General features: G+C 38.8%; 1 protein-coding gene across 4 annotated transcripts in view; it reads right to left on the reverse strand.

The window, feature by feature from the left end:
• The window catches only part of LOC149163676 (Protein kinase superfamily protein), a 413,635-nt gene that overhangs the window by 302,415 nt on the left and 86,612 nt on the right, over positions 1-24,608 (reverse strand). For 3 of the 4 annotated variants that reach the window (XM_089431807.1, XM_089431806.1, XM_089431805.1), the window contains exon 3: positions 8,471-8,509. The exons of the other annotated variant lie outside the window; for it this stretch is intronic. In XM_089431807.1, the coding sequence (XP_089287933.1) occupies positions 8,471-8,509 (39 nt within the window). The remainder of the gene's footprint in view (positions 1-8,470; positions 8,510-24,608) is intronic. 4 annotated transcript variants of the gene reach the window in all.

The following is a 24,608-nucleotide window of genomic DNA, read 5'->3' on the forward strand; positions in this document are numbered from 1 at the left end:
TCATTGATACGTAGACTTGTAGTAGGTCAGTGACCCCATAGCTTAGAGCATTGTTTTCGGACTCTAGAGGCCATTTAGAGCCTCATTGATTATATATTTTGTTGCGGATATGTTTTGCATTCGATGCCATTTTAATATATTCACCTTTACATGGTATATATATGAGAAAACCTTGCATATTTTGTCTCTATTGGTTTGGAATCACAGTTTACATCTTAAAAATAGCTTTTTTTATTAAAACTAATTATTTCATGTATTTTTATCAGTGTTGTTAAAATCGCGATTTTTTCAGCTTGCCGATTTAATCGCGATTTTTATACGAAAAAATCGCCTATTTTTTTTTGCCGATTTTTATTGAAAAAATCGCGCTTTTTTCAAAAAATCGCGGGGGATTGGGACAGCGCGATTTTATAATTTTTTTTTTGGTTTTTCATTTGGTCATTTGGGTTTTTTCATGCAATTTTTTTTGAAAGAAACAAATAATTTTTGAGTGGGGCAGCTTAATGATAAAGTCTAGGCCCTAGTATGGATATGCTATTCATGGTAATGTTAAATTCTTAAAGTAAAAGTGACATTCTCCTTAATCTTCATTTTCATCCTTTTACTTAAATTTTTAACATTACCATGAAATGACTCAGGATGTTTGAGAGTGGTTCCAGCCTCATTGGATTTCATATGGAGAAAGTAGAATTTTAGATTTCATTTAAAATCCAGCAGACTTATCAGTTTTTCAGGATTGGGAGATTGTAATGTTTCCAGGTGACACCACCTGCTCGGGCTACCCCTGCCACCAGTAGAGGACGTGGTCTATCTCCTATAGCTCCTACTTCTAGTTCTTCAGCTTCTAGAGCACATCAGACTCCACTGCCATCTCCACCAGCACAGGCACCAACATCTACATCTAGAGGGAAAGGGAAAGCTGTGGCATTTTCTCGCAAGAGGGGCAGAGGAAATCAATAGGATTAGACTTCATTTTATTGTCTATGACATTATGACATGATGAGATACATTATCATATTTTTTGTTGATATTTTGAGGCTGAGTTGGGACTCAGGAGTCAGGACTTACTATTCAGGACATGATTCAATGTTATGTGTGATTTTAGCGCTAGAAATGATATTAAACATCTTATATATTAGTTTTTTTATCATATTTATGTGTCAATGTATTTATTTTATGTTGTAGATGGTTTAGATATTAAAAAAATTGAAAAAAAATGAATATTTTTGTACCAAACGATTTTTTCCTGCTTTTTTCCGATTTTTTCCCGATCTTTCCGATTTTTTCCGATTCGTTCCCCGCGCCGATTTAATCCCGCTCGCACTTTTAACAACATTGATTTTTATAAAGACCGGTTCATTTAGACCTGACCAATCCCGATTTGACGATTCCGGTTTGAAACCCAATTTATTAGGTGGACTGGTCCGGTCACCAGTTCCAGTTTTTAAAACTATGTTGGACAATAAGATGGTTGTGATCCTTACCCTCTGAGGTAAGTGGATCTCGCCTATTGTCACCATAGGGTGTGCGTGATCCTTGTAACTTGTGACAAGATGGGTATCTGTCATCTGCTATCATGATTGTCAGAGTAAACCCCAATGGAGCTTGTTGGGATTGCCTCCCCATCTGGCCAATGGTTTGAGAAGACTTGAGTAGGTGTGATCCTTGCATGGCAAATGGATCTCCCTCAAGTAGGCTTCAGTAGGTATGATCCTTGCATAGCAAGTGGATCTCCCTCAAGCATAGAGGATGCAGGTGTCTACAACTTGACTCTTCAGGGTCAACTTGGCAAGATCAACAGACATTGGGATGGTTGTGATCTCTACCCTATATATAGCAAGTTGATCTCGCCTGTTGACTAGACAACAAGATGGATGTGATCCTTACTAGTAGATGGATCTCGCCCAATTGTCACCAAACGATAGGATGGATGTGATCTCTACTCCATGCTGGTAGATGGATCTCGCCTATTGTCATTGGATAGTGGGTTGTATCTTAAGCTCCCCTATGATGTCAAATTATTCTTTTATATTCGAGAGTGTTCAGCAAAAGTAGTACACATGAGCAGAGATGAGCAGAGAGTGTTGGACATTAGATAAACCAATGCTCCCCGTGTGTTTCGCAACATGGACTAACCACCTCTCGTGGATCCTTATCTCTGGTGATGCGATCGTTGACTAATACCTCCAGGTTTTGGTCTAACGGTAATCGTGATTCCCAACAAGTGGTATCAGAGGATAGGTCATGAGTTCGATACACACCAGGCTCGCGTTTTTTTTTTTTTTGGGGGGGGGGGGGGGAGATTGTTGGACATTGGATAAACCAACGATCCCTGTGTGTTTCGCAACATGGACTAAACGCCTCTCGTGGATCCTTATCTCTGGCGATGCAATCGTTGACTAACACCTACGGGTTTTGGTCTAACAGCAATCGTGATTCCCAACGGAGAGGACATTTGATTTGATGATGCCAATACATTTGCGATGGGACATACTTTGTAGTCAGAAATTGTTGGAAATACGGAGAGGGAGGTGAATCGGTATTTCTTAGCAATTAGCACTTTTTAATCCTTTTCAGAGCGTTAGTTATTCTTCAATTATTATTATTGTTCTTCTTCAGATAATTATAAAAAATAATCAACGGTAGACAACACCATACAACAATGCAGAAAGATAAAACAGTGGACACAGAGATTTTAGGTGGAAAACACCCTCCGGGTCAAAAACCGCCTAACATTTCTTAGTAATTGTCTTCTTCCCTTTTTAAAAAGAAAATAATTACATCAAGATTTCAGCTACAACTGAGGGAGGCATCAACCCCCTAATTCACAAGCTACAACCTGCATGACGCTACTACTCCCTAAAACTTGTTGCAACCAGAAGGATGCCCCAACGCCCTATGAGTCAGGCCACAACTTGACGAGTGCTCCAACACTCTGTTTACTAGCTGTTGTCGGAAGGATGGTTCGGTGCCCTGTAGTTTATCAGCCACAACTAAAAGACGCCAAAATGCAGGCTATGACCTGCGCTAGCTCCACCCAACCGCCCTGAAGTGTTCTCAAGCCACAACCTAAAGGTGACTCCAATCACCTGCCTTGCACCACCCTAATCAACAGGCGGACCACATTTCACAATTTTCAGACTAGATCCCCCTGTGCTCCGAATCAATAGAAGAATGTTGTAAAGAAGATGTCAAGCCCTGGTAGCCACTTACCAAACTACACAATAATGTCCAAACTATTCAGTGCTCAAAGTTGCTCATCAAAGCCTCACTATTAACACTGCCAAGTCAACTAACCACTGCACAAGTTGACCATTGTACAACCTATTATCACTAATCATTGTCACTGCTCAACTGCACATCATTGTTACTGCTCAACTGCGCATGAATATATGAGCATTCATGAGCTCACAATCTGGCTACCAACTGCAAGTCATTGCACTGCACTGCAAATGAGTAAAAAAAGCATCAAAGCTTATATGCAAGCAACCACATTACTTACTGAAACTGCCTATACTGCTGCAAATGCTAAACCCAAACATCTGATAATAGCATACTCCAAGATGTCTCAGGTCATCCCTATGACCTGCTACCAATGCTCTCAAGCTTTACACATGGAGAGCTACCAGCATATGTCTTTTCACTGCTGCTAATCACTGATCATACACTGCTATCCATCTTCACGTCAATAAGTTGTACAACAGATGATATTGTCATTGTCAAGAGTCATGTCAATGTGTCTGTGTCAATTCATTAAGTATATTGATCTATGTCAAGAATAACATCAGGTCTAATAGGTCAAGGTTAAATATTATGTCACTGTCACATCACATAAGGACTAACAGTCAATATACACAGTTAATGCACATGTCTAGGTGTCAAGTCAATTGTCATGTCTAGATGTCAAGTCAATCAAATCGAGTTTATATGTCAAGTCTTGTTGTCAATGTTACCCATTATCTCACTAACACTAGCCAAGAATCAATGTCATTTAAGGACTCACTGTCATCTAACATCTACCTTCAATATAGTCACAAACCAACTCTGCCAAGTATGTCAAAGTGTCAATCACACAGTTTTATATATGTTATAGATAGCCAATAGAGTTATTGCTAAGGGTGCTCAGGTAATGATGTCATGACTGTAAGTCAAAGTTACAGTTGTCACTGTATCATCATATCAAATATATCCAAAAGTCTTTATCATGCTTAAGGTCTTCACTGTCTAGTTCCTATCACAGTTATCAAGAGATAGTTAGTGCAGCTTCTAATTCATCATCAGGTCAATACTTACTGTCATATCAAATAAGAGATCACAGTCACACAAGTTCACTACAGCCCTAAAAAAGGTTATCTAACATCAAAGTATCAACTGTCCTAATAACCTCAATAATACTTGTCAAGTCTATATTATATGTGTCATATTAATGTCACTGTTCTGCAAGGTCATATAAGTAATGTCACTTTCACATCAAACATCAGTTCAATGTCAATTTACTACTAATATTATCAATACTGCTGATACAAAGGTTATGTTAGTGCTTTAAGGTTATGTCACTGGTTTTCCTAGGACAGTCACAAAGATGTCAACAGGAGTTTAGTCATCAAGAGGTCATTACATCATTACAATCTCACTGTTTTGCAATATAATGACAAGGTCACATAGGGTATGTCACTGTGTCAATGAACTCAAGTCCATGTGTCAAAATGTCAAGGTATTTTATATATACATATATATCTATATATATATATATATATATATATATATATATACACACACCAAGAATTCCACTAAACTTTGAAGTCAATGATTGGCTTAGTGCATATATTTCTTGAAAATACTCACTGATACACAATGAGATTATGGTGAGAATTGCTGTCATATATTGACAACTGTAGGTAATCATTGATTCACGTTAAGGTCATACTATGTCACTGTTGCATCACATAAAAGATAACAATCAATCATGTTATTGTCCTTGCCAATGAAGAATGTCATACAAAGTTACGGGTTATATGTATTTTGTACTGCTACTTGTACCCAAGACAAATTCTGCTTGGAACCACGAGTTTAGGCCAGAAATGTTTTACCTTCCCAGCTATTTATGACGCAGAGAATTAGGACTGATTGTTCTAAATTATTTATGCAGAGAGACAGCCCTTCAAGCTTCAGATAAGATGTATCCTAATGCACAGGTCTGCAACCTTGGGAGAGTGCCCTAGCGAAGAGGCCGAGAGTCACAAGAAAAAGGTCTGTAATTTGGTAATCAAGACAAATCTATACCCAAGAAAACACAAAAAAAGCTTTGTATTATGCTTAGAATACTTATTGGATAGAAGACCAAGGTCCTGTAGTGGCTTAAGGTCAGGATGATGTCAATGAAATAGATCAAACCTTAGAGAGGTAGCCTTAATCCTGCAAGCCAAACGAATCCCAAGTTCCAATCAAGAAATAACAAAATAAACCAAAGACCAGCCACTGTAATTCCTTCGTTGTCTTCCTCAGGTATCCAAAAATTTAAGAGGGTAGTCATAAGAACATCTCATGTGAAATTGTATGCGTTGAGGTAAGGTAAGGTCTCTTTTTATAGACCAATGTAAGGGCTTCCTAGAAGTTAATCATTTGAGGAAGAGAGGGGCTCCATGAGAGCTAAAATATAAAAGTTTAACTAATTTGCATCTTGTGAACTAAGTAAGAGAGTCGTTGCCCTAATTGTGAGTAGATTGGGCATTAGGATTTAGTGAGTATAGGAATTGTTTTTATAGATTAGGATGGGCTCCCTAATGGAAACGTTGGAGGAGAATTTAGGATCTTAAAACATTATTAATTGTTAACTTCTTTTTAAATGGAATTTTTAATTACTATCTTAAACTTTAAGTGAAACTGACTTAGCCTTTATAATGAGGAATTAGTCATTACCTAAGTCCATGGGTGTGAAATATGTGTGATACCTTTTCTTAAAGTGATCCCCATACAAACTAGGACAATTAACCCTAATTTCTTAATTTTAGATGCCCACAATCAATGATAATGTGCCAAGTTACCACCCCTTGGGGTTTTAACGCAGAAAGTGGGGTCTTTGACTTCAAACACATTTATCTCTCAAACTAGGAGGACCTATGTGGCGTACCACATACCACTATAAAGATCTCGGCGAGGAGAATCCAATGACATGGATCTCCAAGTCAAACTCAATATTTTGACCCTTCAAAAACCATCGACAAAGTCGGGGTACATCCTCAGTCCAAGGAACCCAAACCCTAGGACTTGCATTTTCAACCACCCAACAGTGTAGCTGCCAACTTGATGTAATCTGATAATTACTAAGAAGCGTTCATTAACAAATTGACATCAATGACAAGTGGTTTTAGTCAAAGTCAAACCCAGTCAACTCCATGGATTGAGATCAATCGCAACACCATCCAACAGAAATTTCTCCCTAGCTAAGAGGGAGTGTTAATTTGGCAGCGCAGGGAAAATTCCCTCCATTGGACATTATTCCTCTTTCAGAGAGACCCAAAATTGCCCCTAGAAGCACTCAATTTGGTTAAGGAAAAGTGTATTTTAGATGAAGAAACCCACAATGGCACAAAAGTTAAGGTCAGCCTAAGATGCTAATTAGCCCTCCTCCAAAGCCTATAAATACATGTTACATCAACCTCATTTGGACACACTCATCATCACATACATCCTCTCTCTCCTCTCATTGATTCATACAAATTGCAGGAATTTGCAATTACAGCAATTCGCGTGATTGCAAAAATTCGCGATTACAGGAATTCACATGTGATTGCAGGAATTCGTGATTACAAGAATTCGCGTATGATTGCAGGAATTCACAGTGATTGCATTCATTGTTGCTTTGACCGAGCTCTTCGAAGGGTTGATTTGACCATTGACTTTGACTGGTTAGAGCACACTTTGATGGTTGTTGACTTGGATAGATTGCAGACTTTGACAGTTGACCAGAGTTGACTTTGAAGGGTCATCATTGGTTGGATTTTGGTTTTGTCTATTTGGATAATCAAAGATTGACTTTGACTCATTGTTGAAAATGGATTATTGTACTCTCTATTGAACATTTTATTACAATCTAATAAGAAGAATTTGAAAGGGTTCCCCCCTTGTGGGGTTTCCTTGGTCTTTGACCAATGTTGGTGTCTCTTGTTATTGCTTTTGATAGTCTCTTACTGCTCATTGTCATTTATTGTTCTATCTACAATTGCTATTGTTTATTGAAGAATTGAATTGTCTGCTAATTGAAGTCAAAGATTGGGCTGAAGTAATTGTAACAGCATAGAACAGTGCAAAATTAACATGGGGTAGGAGCTACCTTACAATTGCTTTGAGAAGGCATCTTAAATGACCCCCTATTGTTTAGCCAAGTTTAGATGTTTAGAATATGTGAATTGGCTTCTTATATACCCTCCACTTGCCCTCTTGAAATTTCCCAAGTGACTCCATAGCCGAAAAAGGAGAGACACTAAATTCCCTTTTACTTATCATCCCCAAGCCCATATTTTATCCTTTTTCCACTCCTACAACATACAGTGGGTTTAATCAACCTTTAGGAATACCACTCTTGACTTAGGTCTCGCCTTTGTCTAAAGTGGGAGGAGAATCAGTAGGGTGAAAGTGGCCAGCTCCCTAAGTTCCACCAAGCTAGCATGCATCTTTAGGACTTTAAGTTAAAGGTGCTAGTTTGTGTGGTAACAAGGAGTATTAACCCTACAATATATTAGGAGTCAAGGCTTGCTATGTAACATCAGTGTGTGATAAAGGTCACCTATGCGTTAAGTGACCAGCAATAACAAGTTAGTAAAGTGCCATTAGAATTAAGTATAATAGTTAGGAGATTTGTTAACCCAACAACCAAATATATGGATAAATGTGTATCTACATCATTATATCAATGACTCCAAATAATGAAGATCTATTCCACAACTCTCATTTGTAACTTCAACTTTTACAACTGAATATTACAAAATTAAGATTACATTACTTTGTCTAACAAGGATGTTTGTCTTGCTTTTTTATAATACTAGAAATGATGACATGTTATGGGTAATGGGAGATCATGAGGAATGATAACTTCATAGATAACATGGAAAATATGCAAGCTGAAGACAAACTACAAAAAAAAAAAGATGATATTACTTCCAATAAAAAACATTAAGAAAGATGCTCCAAGAAAATTCAAAGGTCAAGCTACTACAACAAAAATGGGATGGACCACCAAGATGTTATATCTCCCAAGGATATGGCCTAATCCAATTCTAAACTCCATAAGTGGTTTACAACCAACTCAGAAAATCTTGCACAGAGATTCTATGTCTATGCACGCATATATATGTAATGTGCACACTCGCACAAGCACACATGTATGAAAATAAAAATATCCTAATTTTCAAACAAATATTGCCTAAACTTTTTATATCAAAATCTCATGCTAGGGTGTATGTGGACTCACAGGACGCGATGAAACAACTTGAGCAATTTTAACAAATGCCTGCAACATATACACAAATTGTAAACATGAAGAAACATAACCAAGTAACAAAGTAATTGCTACATTGAAATGTTATACTACTTACCACAATAAAAAGAAGAACATGTATATATAATATCCATCTTCTTGAATTTTTCAATTCAATGGAAATTGTGAGTGTGACATTTAATTTGTCAAATTTAGAAAGACAAAAAAATTAAAAAGTATCTTGGTTGTATGCTTTGTTATTACAAAATAAATCAAACTTTCAATAAATTCAATGCTCTCAATAAAGCTTTCAATAAAATTAATATTTAAGTGTAATCAAGTTATAGTAATAAACAAAAATATCTATCACAGGGGGGCAGCTCAATTGGCAATCGCCGTGTTATGAAGTATTATGTAAAAACGATGAGATTCAAGGTCCAAATCCCCCGTGGGTCAAGCCAACAAATAAATAAATAAACAAGAATATCTAGCCCCTGTGGCGACAGCGTACTTGGCAATGGCCATGTTATAAAGTATTATGTAAACTATGAAATATGAGGTTCAAATACCCTCGTCTAACCCATGCTTGCCGAAGGGGCATATGTAGGCACCTAAAGGTTAGTGTGGTAGTGATCGGAATTGACCCTGTGTCACCCAAGTATGAAACTGGACTAGTTGTTGAATCCTCTAGATACAAAAAAAATAAATAAACAGAAATATCTAGGAGGCCAAACGATCTGAAAAGTTTAACATTATCTTTTTGATGAGTTTCAAGTTCATGGTTCATAGAATACCTAATGAACTACTTCAAAATGAGATAATAACATCTTATGCATGTGTTATCCTTTCCTTCAATTTCGTTCTATTTGGTTCAAGAATTGAACTGTAATGGCCACTATTTTCATTTTACTATTGTATAGAGTAAATTTGTTACTCCAAAAGATGACCAATTTTCATCTTACTATTGTATAGAGTTAGTTTGTTACTATAAAAGATGACCAACCTTTGAAAAAAATTGTAATCCATGCATAGCAAGGGAATGGGAAAAACAATATCAAGCAAGAAATGATAGCAAACTAAAGTTGCTAAAAAGAACAAAAAAATTTAAAAGGTGGTTCATGTTACCGCTCAAACTAGCAAGGGTCCTAGGAGGGGATCCTAGAGAGAAACTACTAGGTCAAGGGGCAACAATTGAGCGATAGCCTACTGTCACCTCAGCTAAGGCTCCTTGCTCTTTACAGACTTTCACTGATGGGAGGAGACCCGGTATAATAAGGATCACTATAATGAATATATCAATGATAGGATGAAAGGTGATCCCAAAAACCTATTCACAAGAGAGGCTCAAATATGTGGCTTGCTTGCTTGGGAAGCAAGGTGAAACGCTGTTTAGGAAGAGCTAGGAGAATTTTAGGGGCTAGGGTTTGAAGGTATGGCTTGCGACGGATATTCCTAGACCTCAAAATCCTTGTGGAAAATTGGTTTCTAAATGGTCTTTGAAGGATTAGCTTTGATAAGAAGCGGGACCACACAGGACCAAGCGAACCCAAAATTAGGTCAAGGGTATGGAGTTGATCACCCAATGAGGGACTTGACCTAATTAGGGAGGAGAAGAGGATCAAAGGACAAATTTTATTTGAGGTTTGAATTCAATGATCCTAATGAGGACACTAGCCAAGGGAAAACTAGGGCAAAAAAAATATCCTTGAGCTAGGGCTTGCTATATCTCGAGATCACACTGACGGATTTACTTCAAATTTGGAGGGCCTCTAGAGCAAACCTTAGCGCAGTTGTGGGCCAAAGTCTAAGTGTTTAGATGGCTAGATTGTGAGATAATTGATGCCCTAGGTAGCCTATGTAGGCTAGGCCTAGGAAAAGAAGGAGGTGAAAAGAATCAGCGTTGAAACTGATCACCTATGGAGGATCAGTGCCTTGTCCTTTGGGAAAGATGGAGTCAGAGAATTTATGGTTTGGAAAGAGTTCATCCAATCAAGGAGGCCTTAAAACGACTTCGCATGGCATTAGGGCATAAGAACCACTGTTTCAAGGACTTTATACTTCGATTTGCAAGAATTTATGACTTATCAAGATGTATTTATCACAAATTATCTCTAAGAACATTCACCCATTCATACATGGCCCGTGACATGATGCAACGCTATAAAAGATCATAATTTCCACTAGTTCGTATAGAAAAGCAGTAAATTTCAGACTTGTATAGCAAAAATCCCAGCAACATACATGTGACAAAATAAATAACAAGAATAAGCATGAAAAGAGCACTTACATGTACAAAAGAGTATATCCAATCATCAAATTATGCCAATAATGAAGCTCCAAGACGAGAGAGAGACATCCAAACATCAAAATTCATCCATAACATCCAAACTCATCCTCCAAAAGGGATAGTGAAAATCTCACAAGAGCAAAAAACCCAATCCAAGTGATGATCATCCAATTATTCATCTCACTTCCATTTATACACTCTCTAATGAATTCAATTTAGCTAAATTGGCCTAGTTTAGCCTCAAAAATAAAATAATGTGCATAATAACAATACTTTTGGTGACAAGTCCACAAAATAGCTCAATAATACATGAATAAGTCTCTCAAGACTCAAGAGGGCCAAATAATCAATAAAGTGAGCCACTGAGCCTTTGAGGAGGCCTAATGAAGTCCAAGGGGTGCCATGATGCAGAAATGGACTCCAAACATAGTGGACAAGGGGTTGGCCCCTTGTTTTCCAAGCAAGAACCTGTGGTGCTCCCAAGTGGGTGCAGGGGGCACAAGTGTTGAAAAGTGTAACTAGGCTCAGTCTTTATAATGACGTGTAATTGTGATTTTATATAATTGATGAAAAGAAGAAAAATAAAATTATTATTGTAATGCTTGTCTCATGGGTTTGATGAGCAAGGAATTTTATTTTTAGTGATGGCTCCCATTGTGAGCCTTTAGGATTTGTCATCTAGTCATAAAAGTCAATTTGAGTCTATGTCATGTATGAGGGCCTCTTGAGCAAACCTCAATGCAGTTGTGGACCAAAAATCGAAGTGTTTGGATGGTTAGATTGTGAGACAATTGATGCCCTAGGTAACCTATGTAGGCTAGGCCTAGAAAACGACGGAGGTGAAAAGAATAAGCATTGAAAGTCATCACCTATGGGGGATTTGTGCCTTGTCCTTTGGGAGAGATGGAGTCAAGGAGAATTTATGGTTTGGAAAGAGTTCACCCAATCAAGGAGGCCTTAAAACAACTTCGCATGGCATTAGGGCATGAGAGCAGCTGCTTCAAGGACTTTATACTTCGATTTGCAAGAATTGATGACTTATCGAGATGTATTTATCACAAATTATCTCTAGGAACATTCACCCATTCATACATGGCCCATGACATGATGCAACACTATACAAGATCACAATTTCCACCTGGTTCGTATAGAAAGCAGTAAATTTCAAACTTGTATAGCAAAAATCCCAGCAACATTCATGTGACAAAATAAATAACAAGAATAAGCATGAAAAGAGCACTTACATGTACAAAAGAGTATATCCAATTATCAAATTATGCCAATAATGAAGCTCCAAGACGAGAGAGAGATATCCAAACATCAAAATTCATCCATAACATCCAAACTCATCCTCCAAAAGGGATAGCGAAAATCTCACAAGAGAAAAAAACCCAATCCAAGTGATGATCATCCAAATGATTCACCTCACTTCTATTTATACACTCTAATTAATTTGATTTAGCTAAATTGGCCTAATTTAGCCCCAAAAATAAAATAATGTGCATAATAACAGTATTTTTGGTGACAAGTCCACCAAATAGCTCAATAATACATGAATAAGCCTCTCAAGAGGGCCAAATAATCAATAAAGTGAGTCACTGGGCCTTTGAGGAGGCCTAATGAAGTCCAAGGGGTGCCATAATGTAGAAATGGATTCCAAACATAGTGTACAAGGGGTCGGCCCCTTGTTTTCTAAGCAAGAACCTGTGGTGCTCCCAAGTGGGTGCGGGGGGGCACAAGTGTTGAAAAGTGTAACTAGGTTCTGTCTTCATAATGACGTGTAATTGTAATTTTATGTAATTGATTAAAAGAAAAAAGGAAAAAAAAATTATTATTGTAATGCTTGTCTCATGGCTTTCATGAGCAAGGAATTTTATTTTTAGTGATGGCTCCCATTGTGAGCCTTTAAGATTTGTCATCTAGTCATAAAATTCAATTTGAGTCTATGTCATGTATGAAGGACCCTTCTTGTGCATGTTACATTTTGTATGAGTCATTAGATAAGTATAAATAGCCCTCCAAGACAAGCACAAGCATCTCCCTTCAAGTTGGCTTCAAAAGGAATAATAATATCTCTCCAACAAACATGTCGGCTCACCCTCTTCAAGTCGGCTAATTTGAGGGGGAAACCACTATAAATAGGCAGCTCGGCCTTAGTTCAGAAGACAGATTTTCGGACAAGTGTAAGACTGCAGTAAGAAGTGCGAAGGGGTCAAAGAAGAAGCCTCCCAACCAACGAAGTAAGAAGAAGGAAGAGCGAAGTCCTTAGGGTTATTTTTGGGTCTATTTTAAGGGTTGTAAACCTCCATATGTGCAAGGAAGAAAGAGGTTTGTTGCAGCAGTGGAAGCCAAGGAGAATTGCAGTCCTCCTAGGGAGCCAAAGTGGAAGAAGGGCTAGTCAAAAGAGAAGTTGAGACAAGCCAAGAGGATACTCTATCCTAAGCAAGGGTATCAAGGATATTTCTCTAGAAGAAGGTTCTGAATTAAAGTCAAGGATTGCAAACCTAATTCAAGAAGGCCAAAGGTCTAGAGCAGATGGAAATTGAGGCTGGAGAAGAAGCCGAGGAGGGAAGGAGAAGAAGGTTGACTATCGTTGATTAAGGATCTCAATGTAATTTGTGTCTTGGTCTTGGAGTGGTAAATAGGTCAAGGGTCTTGGTCTTGGTATTCGTCAATTGAAATCTCTATAAGAAGAAGAATTTGTTCGGGTTTTCCTCTCAACTGGGAGAGATTTTGGCCCTGGATGATAGCCTATATTCTGTGTCTCTTGTCTCTTTATGGTTTATGCATTAGTAGTTGTTTGATGAAGAAGAACACTAATAATCTAAGAAAGAGAAGATCCTAATCTAAGAAAGTAAAAAGCATTCATAAGCAGTTATCATAAAAAGAGAAATCACCTAATACTTGATGCCCTAGATTTCTCAACATAAGGACATCCTCATGGGTCTCCAAGTGGATCGAAAATGCCTGTAGACCATCTGTAAGGGCTAAGATGGTGATGTAAGCTCTCCCTCTGCAGTGGGAGACATCCTCTAAGCCCTGGAACATCTGCCAAGTGTGTGGTGCAAGTGTGGAGTCGGTTGGGCACAATGAACCAGGTGCATCATCCTCATCCAAAAGGTGGAACACAGGCAATCAATGATCGGTGATGGGGATCCATGAAGTAATATCAGCTATGGTGGAGGCCCATGGCTCTCAACACTTACCCTACAAGTGCCAATGTGGCCCTCTGGAGGGATAGGACCCCGTATAGGGAGATCAAGCCCCAAATGAAGACCCACCTGCAATCCTGCATAAGGTCCAATGCGTCCCCTTGCCCTCCAATAAAAAAAGTCATTAGAACACTCAAGTAATAAAGCTTACAAGTCATGGGATCAATGGGGCACTTCATAGTGGCATGCCCTTCGATAGTGGGCTTTCGCATGTACAAGTGTTTGCAAGCTCAATAGGGGGTTAACCAAGGACCCTATTAGGTGGCTTCAACCTCTAAAGGGGGTGGCATGTCCATGGTACATCTTTTAAGTGGTAGGTGGCAAATGATATAATAATGGAATGGAGTGGGAATCAGGGGAATCATCCAAACCACATGTCAAGGTTCATGGGTAGCTATAATGAGGGAAGCCCACACCTGGGTATGTGAGTGTAGGAGGGAGCAAATCATGGTACATGAGTTACCCCAACCTTTGTTTTTCCACCCTTCTTCATATGCCTTTTGCCTTTTATTGATTTTTCTTCATAACTGCTCGGGGCTCCAGGGGATGAGAACATGATGTGTAATATGTAGCAGTGGATACCCCCTTAAGGTGGGGTGGTTCATCGTCCATTAGGGGTTGGGACAATCATAGGTTCCTTAATGATAGAGGAGACTTGTGTCTAGAGAAGATTGCTTTTTAAGTCAATTATATCAATGAGCAAAGCAAATTATCTGATGAGGACTATAGTCTCTAGTTCCCAGGTAAGCTCGCTTCTGCAACGAGAAAACTACCCGTATAATTTGCCACACTAATTTAACTGTTGGGTTTGATGTTTCAATACTCTAATAATAATTAAGAGCAATAAAATTTTGCATAATGGTGACTTTATATTAGTGGCATGTAACCAATTTAACATCAGAAAACAAAATAGTTGTTTTTTTATTCAGGCTACACAAAAGAATGCATTCATGAAATCAAATGGTACTTTAACCGGTTACCCATCAACTGAAACCACTTTAGATATTATTGTTCGAGGTTACATGGCTAGCTACTAAACCACATTATCCACATATAGATACTATAAATTGTAATAAGGCATGATGTAATTGTGTCAGACAAATGTAGTAGTGCAACATTAATTATAAATCAAATCTTTATTTTCTTTCTCCGCCATTGTCGCTATGAATGTATGCATGCTAAACTTATATATCATACAAAGCAACCCCAATCATGTTGTTTCTGACTAAAAAAATTTAGGTGTTAGCGATCATTCATCCATAAGAGGTTGTGTGAATGAGATAAAAGAACGTTAAATTTCTTTGAGTCTCTAGAAGATATAAAACATGGTAATAAATTTTGTAAGGCTAGAATTTTCAAAAATCTTATAGTGCTTTTAGTAAGTTTCTATACGCATTGTGTATGTGTATAGATCGATATATGTATATATAATCAAGAAGGATGTTGGTGACTTCATTATTGCAGTTGAGAGGAGTTAGGAAAGCAAAGGCACGTGGGTATCATAACATCAAGAACTCACAAAAAACAATCCTTGCACTGACACAAACCTTTGCAATATATATATATATATGGAACATTACATATATTGATTCATAGAACAAACAACTACATCGTGGAATATAGAATTTCATCACATGACCAATGTTGGGAAATCCATAGAGTGGCAGTTAAACGATTTCTCTTATTATGACATTAACTTGTGATGTTTTTATTATTAGTATTAGATATCTTAATTATCTTTCTTATCATCAAGATTAATGTCAAGCAACAAATAGAAGAGAACACAAGATATAGGCACGCTGCCAGGGCAAAACCCCCCTCGAGGGGAAAAACCCAATCACAAATTCTTCCTTCAGTAGATTCAAAAGATGAGACGAACACAACCCTTACAATCTAAACTTGAGACTACCTCCTTCCAGTCACCCTTCTTCCTTTCACTGTGTTAGCATCGAATACTTGTCCTTGGGTTTTCACTGAAACATCATCACTGCAATATCTCTAAGACCTTATCATTGTAATAGCAACGAAAGACTTCATTTTTGTGATGGCACCAAGGTCTTCCCACTGTGATAACATTGATCCCTTATCATTGTGGTGGCACCGAACCTTCCATACTGTGGTTACAGCAAGACAGTATTTGCACCGACACTGTAGTATAGTAGAAGCATCAATACGTGGGAGCGCCGAACTATGATAGCAGCAAGATTGTAATGGCACCGAAACTGTGGTCACTGTAATTTTTTCACCTATCCTTAGGGAAATTATCTCTGTGATTTAACCCGAGCTTCTATGGTTATACCGAAAATTATCCTTTGAAAATCTTGTCTGAACTTTTTTTAATCTGACCAAAGGCCTTAGGCTGGTATATATATAGTATATTGTCCATAATAAATGAGCCGACACGACTTCATGAATAGTTGTGTCTGCATTTATGTTAAGGCCGACTTGAGTTCAGTTAGATGTAGCCGACTTTATGATGATCTTATTGAATCCAATAGAAGGAGACTTGATGGAGGAGTCTTTGACCAAACAAACATATTGACTTTGACCCAAATAAATAATCCTAAAACCTACAAAGGAGGCTTGACCTATAACAATTGACCCAAGCATGAAACCCATGCTTTAACAAGTCAATTCAATAATAATAAAATATTAATTTTGTTTTTCTTTTGACAAATATTACATTTTGACTCAAGTACAATTTATGAAGACCGAACCTAGTTACATTCTCCAACAACCAATAGGGTAAACAAAAAAATTATGCTCCTAAAAAGCCAAAAAGGTAAGCATAGCAGCCTATTACCACAAAAACTAGCAGGCCTTGAAAAGGGAAACCCTACAAGACAAAGAACTAAACTAAGTGCTAACAATGGGATTGTTGCTTTCGCAAATTTCACACCCAAGGCTTGTGGGAAAAATCCTCAACCACACAAGGTATGTTCTTTGTGGCAACACTCAAAGAAGGGGTTGTCACCTAATCCCAACTCTTCGTTTAGTCTCTCTCCTAGCTAAGACAAGGGGGGTAGTCCCTATGGAAGATTTCTAAGGAAACCTTGTTAAATCTAACAAGTCCTAGAAGATAGTTAGTAAACCAAGTAGGCATTCACCATTTAGATAACCTGAAATCTAACTTGAAATGAAATTGATTAGCAAGTACAAATAACTATGAGCATATAAACATCAATAATGTAGATAGATCATATAGATTTCAAAAAGATAAATCTAATGCTCCACCAAGGTTCCGAGAGGAGGGGGCGAGGGAGCGAGGATATGCGGGAGCGGCCTATGCAAAGGATCCCCGCCAATTTTTAGGAAACGTGGGGGGCCGTCAGGGTCTTAAAAACTTATAAATATAAAATATAATTATAAATTGAGTCCACTATGACAATTGGGTTTGAATTGAAAAGATGCAAAGCATGATCATTGATATGAATATCATTATCTAATATCATATAAATTTAAAATTCTAATTTATAATCATACATCATACATTATGATTAAAGTTTAAACCATATTGATGTTCCACTTCCTACTGTGAACATTGAATACTAAACAGTGAATATTGACATAAAATTATAAAAGTCAAGTTTGATAAATCAAGAGTCAAAATTTTATAGAGTCAGAATAACATAAGAACATCAACTTATCAAAAGATAAATGAGCATAATTTTGCTCAAGCCTCGAGGTAATGCCCCGCTAGTCTCTACATCCAGCTGCTGCATGAAAAAATCAGGATCAACCATATCACCATCTGAATCTAAATCACTAGCATTCTCAAACATGCTAAGTGGCACACCAACCAACCCCATCTGTCTCTCATCAAGTCTCTCTTCCATAGCTACCTATGCATCATCCTCTGGATCAGCATCCCATCATGTTGCTGGTCCCTTCAAATACTCAGGTGTCTTCCTATGCTCAAGACATAGGGCACCGTGCACAGCAACTAACTTCTCCGCTCTTTTAGAGGTAAGCTTGTTCCTCTTGATAGAGTGCATGAAGCTATATGTGGACCAATTCCTCTCTGTTGCAGAGGAACTAGCAATTTGAGACAACAAATGCATAGTTAGATCTTTGAGCTCTGGAGCACCATCCCCATGCATCCTCCACCAACCAATCAAGTCATCTTGGGCTAGATCTATGTGATCTACCTGAGCACCACGTGTGTTGAAGGGGCCACTAAGAGATGCAAACTGAACAAACTGTCTTCAAAATCTTTCCCCCTCCTCCTCATTGTACATCTTTGCAATTGCATCTAGGAAGCCATTCTTTACCTCAGGATCATCAATAGGAGGCACCCTCCCAGGTCTCTCAACATACCATTTTGGGTTTAATGCATATGCTGCCATGTGCAAAGGTGTGTTCATGCGATCCCACACAATGAAAGATGGGTCGAATCTGGGAAGTATAGAACTCTAATGAGGGCTCCCTCTGCTGAATGGATACCTTCACATGACCCAACATGCTATCAAAGGTCTCATAGATTTCTCCAAGACTAGGAGCATCTGAATCAGTGTAACGAATGACCTCCACAATAAGGCCCAAGAATGACACCAAATAAGAACAATTTGCCCACCAATCATTGTCCAACACCTGAAGCCTGACTTTCTTCCCCGTGTCTATCTTTGATTCTAACCACCTTCCCCACTCTGAACTCTCAACCAAGGATTGTAGAGGTGCTTGTACCTCTATCATCCTCTCCAATAAGAGAAAATAGCTAGCATATCTAATATCAATGGGCTTGAGAAATTCCTTCCTCGTGTGAGCCTTGTACATAGCCGGTGGTTGCAAATAAACATCTCCATATCTCTTGTCGTTGTCACCAAGTCTGATATCCACTGAATCTTGCCAATGTCCTTCAGTGCAGTATTGAGTACATGCACACAACAAGGAGTTCAAAAAATATGTCGATACCTGTTTTGAATCAATAACCCAGTTGATCTACAAGCTGTTGTTGCATCTATCACAACCTGCACCACACTATCAGGCCCAACATCCTCTATAGCTTCTCGAAGAAGCTCAAATTGGAAAGATGCATCCCTGCGCTTTCTAGAATAGTCAACAGATTTAAGAAATAATGGACCTTCTGAAGATGTTACTATGATGTTGATTAGTAGGCGTTTTCAAATGTCAGCCCATCCATCCATAACAAGAGAGCAACCAAACCTCAACCATGTTTGTCTCATTCTCTCTTTTTGCACATTAATTTTGGACACTTGTCTATCTAAAATTGTTGTTCGTAGTTTATGTTCTCTGGGTGGTACATATGAAGGCCCTATTCTTGCAATTGCTTGGACCATTTCCTTGTAATAAGGAAAACGAACAACATGGAAAGGAATTCCATTGGCAAAAAGAAATTTTCCAATTGCATCATCTGTGTCATCTCGATCTAGAATGTTGTACATCCTAGACATTGTACCACCCATTGCACAAGAACAAGATGCACCAATAGAAACCTTTGTCTTTTTTGATGAAGCACTAGATGGAGGAATATTTGTGGATGGATCAACATGTCTGCTAGAAAACAATCATTTTCCAGTGGTTGCCCTTTCTAGCCTCCAAAGTTGCTCTCTTTGAGCTGAATTCAGGTTCTTTGAGGGACACATATTGACTCATTTACCTGTAATAGCCAAAATGTGTTACTTCACCCTGGTATAGCTGCCAACAAAGTGATGCCCACAAATATTGCAGACCCAATCACATGAGCCACCACCAAATTTTGGATTCTTTTTCGACAGTCTGGTTGCATAGATTAGAAGTGGTTTTAGAGGATTAAATGTCCCCTTTGCAAATTTTTCCAACTCTCTTGGTGGGCCTCCAGAATCTACACCATGCCTATTCTGGTATCTTGCCCCCCTGTGACCGCTTTCAACTTCTTATGCTTCTTGTGGCTCACTACCACTGTAGCTGTTGTCATTGTTCTCACTGTTCCTAGAAGAAGTCTGACTCTGACTCATAGTTGTAAGTTGTAACTTTGTAAGTTGAATGACAAATCAAAATGTAGGTTGCAGCCTGTAAGGAAAATAAAAATAATTAAAAACATTACACACGCTGACTAATACATAGGCTACAACACGCACATTGAACACTGAAATTTATTTTTTTTTAAATTTAAAAAAAAAAAAAAAATTAATACACTGTCAAAACTAAAAAAATTAAAAAAATCATAATTTACAACAAAAAATGAAAAAAACAGTGCAATTTCAATTTTTTTTTAAAAACACAGTCAAAACTGAACCAAAAAAAAAAAACACAGCCTAAAATTAATACACAGACAAAACTAATTTCTGAAAAAAAAAAAAAAAAAAAAAAAAAAATTTACAAAAAAAATGAAAAAAATAATCAAGTTTCAATTTTTTTTAGAAAGAAAGTCAAGTTTTAAAAAATAAAAATGTAAAAAAAATAAAAAATACAGCTACAGGACTGAGAATTACAGAAAAAATGGTAAAAATTTACAAACAGCAGTCCACTGTGGCGTGGGTACTTACCGTGGTCCGTTACAGGCGACTCAGGATGGAGAGGCAGTAGTCAGCGTTCAGAACTTCAGCGTGCTTCAGTGCTCACTGTTCAGGTGACAGGCGGTGTTCCACGTCCACGTCCAGGCTCCAAAGTTCAACGTTCAAGCAGGTGACAGCATTCACGGTTCAGCGTTCAAGTTTGAAGTGCAGCTGCAATGTTCCAGGGTCCAGCGGACCCGCAACGGTGGCTTGGCTTCACTGCTTCAGCGCTTGTGTTCCAGGCTCTAGCGGACCCGCAACAGTGGCTTGGCTTCACTGCTTCAGCGCTTGTGTTCCAGGCTCCAGCGGAATGGCCACCAGCAAGCTGAATGGCGACAAACCAGCAAGCTGAATGGCAACGGGGGAGGAGTGTTGCTCGGTGGCAGGTTTGACGTCTTGCGAATGGAGTGGGGGGCCAGGGCAGTGAATAATGAATTAAATTTATTAAAAAATGATTAAATGAAAGTTTGAAACCTTAAAGTTATAAAACTAATGTTAAATTTTAATTATAAACAAAAGTTTATTTAAAAAAATCGAGCCCAACGACCCCCCTCGACCCCCCACATCCCCCCTCGACCCCTTTTTCGGAAACGACCTCTCAGCAAAAGGAAACGACCCCCTGGCACGTCCCCCTACGTACCATGTTTTTTGGGAGCATGGGGAAACGACCCCTTCTCATCCCCAAGTGCCCGGAGCGCAAGGGAGCTAGGAAACTAGACCCCTGGGGGGGGAGGGGAGGGCAAGTCCCCGTGGAACACTCAATAAATCCCACAAGGAAAGTATATATGAGTAGACCAGTGCCAATAATAACGTACTTGTAGGAAATATATGTTCAAAATGGAATCACAATACTTGCAATAAAATATAACTTTCATGTTACAACAATTTACAAGAACGGGATGTTGGAAATACTAAGAGTGGGTGAATCAGTGTTTCTTACCAATAAGTATATTTTAACTTCACAAAGCATTAATTGTTATTCACATCAGATAAATACAAACATTCATCAACATCATTCAATAATGCACAATAATAAAGATAGTAGACAAAGAGATTTTTAGGTGGAAACCCCTCCGAGACAGAAAACCACCGAACATTTCTTAATATTTGTCTTTCAATAAAATGTACATCAATATTTTCTGCTCCAAATGAGGGAGGCTCCAACCTGTAGGACTCTCTAATACCCTATTTACCAACTGCAATTGGGAGGACACTCCAATGCCCTGGTTTACAGGCTCCAACTTGAAGGATGCTCCAACACCCTGTGTACCGTTGCAACTAGACGGATGCTCCAATGCCTTGTGCAGGCTCCAACCTGCCCTAGAACCACCCTGCCGCCCTGAAATGTTCTTAGGCTCCAACCTGAATGAGACTCCACTCTCTTGCCTTGCAGCACCCAACTAACCTAATTAGTCGTCGAACCGTGTTTCACAATTTTCAGACTGGATCCACTTGTACTCGATATCAATACAAAAGAACAGAGATAAGAGAACTGCAACATAAACTATGTCAATCAAATCTTCCTCTGCTCAATCTGCACATCAAACCCTAGCTTCAATCAAATCTCCTTATTTTTATCATCATGTCATCAACCATCTGACCATATAATCTTGGTTTAAGCAAGCACTAAAAACCCTTGTATTAATCAAGGGTCCAAACACTACTCAACGATTTTTTGTTAAACCCTAACTTAACAATATAAATCAATAATAAACCCTAGCAACTTTTGTTCATAATTCCACTAACAATTAGTAACCATAAAACCTGCTCAAGATTAACTCATTGCCACTGCATCAATGTGTAATCACCATGGTCCATGCAAACATTATTCTAATCATTGTTGTCGACAATATTTCTCAGCTCTGTCCCTTAGCATGTATACCCATAATCAATCAACTCTGCTCAAGTATTGACACTACCAAACCTTAACATCTTTAGTTCAGGAAAAGACCATAGTCAACAATCTCAGCCCTGCAATTTAGTATGCAACACAGCTACAGCTCCAAAACATCTGCACGCTGCTCAACTTTGTTGTTTTTCCAAGATACTGGAGTCTAGGATAGAATCTTAAATCACTGACGCTACCAATCCAAGTACCACAACAAGACTACCTTGCACAATGGAATAATATACCGTAGTAAATCTACTAGTGCACAAAATATACACAACTTTTTACAAGTTTATACAACAACCAAACTTCATTATATTAATCAAACTGATAATAAAACAGTTTAGGGCTCCTGTACCAGGGATAATGGCCCTCAAATATCCACTAGTACAAGACTACAAGATACAAGATACATTGATGGTCTACCTGATGTAGCCTGCAATCACAGTTGCTTTGTCATATCCTGTACAATGCGGTTCCTTCACTTCCATTCTGCAGCATCTGCCTCTATCAATGCACAAACTCCTTTAGGCCACTAAACTCGGCTCTCCAATTTGCCCTCTAGCTGATCATAAGTCCATCTACAACCAACACATAGGGTCTTCACGCTCACTAGCTTCTCCTTTGTCCTTCAAGGTAACAACACTTTTAGACTTTTGCCCACTATTGCTCCTTAGCTCTTTTGGGACTTCCTCCCACTATAGTCTTCATGCGCTACTCCAATGAAGACTAACATAGAGTCATCATCGAATGTCGCTTCTCCATCAATGAACACAGGCTATACAAAACTGCTCCTAGCTGGCCAAACCTTGAGCTCCTTCAATCTACCACTCCTAGCAACCCTTAGAGTCCTTCCTAAGGTCCGCAACTTAGGGCTCTGATTGGGGACTTTCATGCTACCCTCCAACAGACCACAAATGCCCAAACAAATTTTCCTCTCCTCGGACTTCACATCCACTAGCATCTAACTCAACTTAAATACATCTTCAACATTCCTCTTGAGTTGGTCTCACACTGCTATACGAACTTCATCTGGTTAGGGCTGCTTATAGTCCACTACAGTCCCACCTATCTGCTCCAAGTCTCCTCTTCTCAATTGTGACTCCCCTTAACATGCAAGTTGTTGCCCTTCGCTGGCCCTTGGGACTGGTCTGCACCCTAAATAGGCCTCTCGACCACCTGTTCTAGGCTAGTACAAACCCTTAGCCTGTCTTGTTCCAACAGATCTGAAGTGCAACCTGATAAGGAGAGAGTTTCCACCACAAAGCATCCACCAAATTGCCCAAAAATACCACATCAATAGCAGGCCTTGTTACCCACTAACTGTGTGTAGTATGCCTAGGAGAAAACAAATCTCCTAGATGGTCCTCAGCCGGCAGCTAACAGCCCCTAGATAGCCCGATGTGCCATTATCTCTGCCACCTGGGACAGCCATGTGATCCCTCACCCATCTGTTATGATTGTATGTTTGAAGGTGGGCCTCCCAACCTTGAAGGTATGGCATTTCATTAATATAGTTGAGTAATTTTCCTTACTTTTCACGGACACTTTTGGGCATGGATTGGTGGGGGGATTCAGCAGAAAGAGTGGGCTAGGTCTGTACTCTTATCTCCTCCGCTCAATTTGGTGGTTACCATTGTATCCCAATCCCGTGGGATCTCCTTTACTGGCCATTAGCTTTAGGGTTGACACTACATGGGAAATCCTAATTTGGTTGCGTGGTCCCTCTTCCCGACACCATACACATCACTCCCTTCTGCTAATTCTAACCCCATTCATCATTTTGCCCATCTAGGTCCACATGTGTCCACTAGGTGCACATAGGGTTAACCTCCCCCTCCCCTTGTCCACATCTTGGGTCGAGACTGGATCGATGCCCTGGAGGTTGATGCAGCGAAAAAGAAAAGAAAAAGCACAATTTGGTTACTCTCAACAAGAAATGTACCACAAAATGCAAAAGATGGTCGGGGCATACAAATTGAGCACGTGGACAAAAGCCAAACATGAGCTCTATGTTAGTTTTTGGTAGCATCGGAAGTGTTCTAGCCTTGAAAATTGGTGGAGAGCCTAAAGCACGAGTTCTAAAGAACCCAGAAATTGTTTGGTGAAATTCCACCCGGATTGTATTTTATTAAAATAATTAATATTTTTAATGGGGTTCCTAAGTCTAAACTTAAGAAAATTAAAATATTAATGGGTATTAATCAAAATATGGGTGAGGATAATATAAAAGGCGGATCAAGTCATGTTT

This window comes from Pinus tabuliformis, chromosome 5_1 (genome assembly GCF_031772625.1).
Source record: "Pinus tabuliformis cultivar Carrire ecotype Pingquan chromosome 5_1, CPIR1, whole genome shotgun sequence".
In the NCBI taxonomy this organism is placed as follows: Eukaryota; Viridiplantae; Streptophyta; class Pinopsida; order Pinales; family Pinaceae; genus Pinus; species Pinus tabuliformis.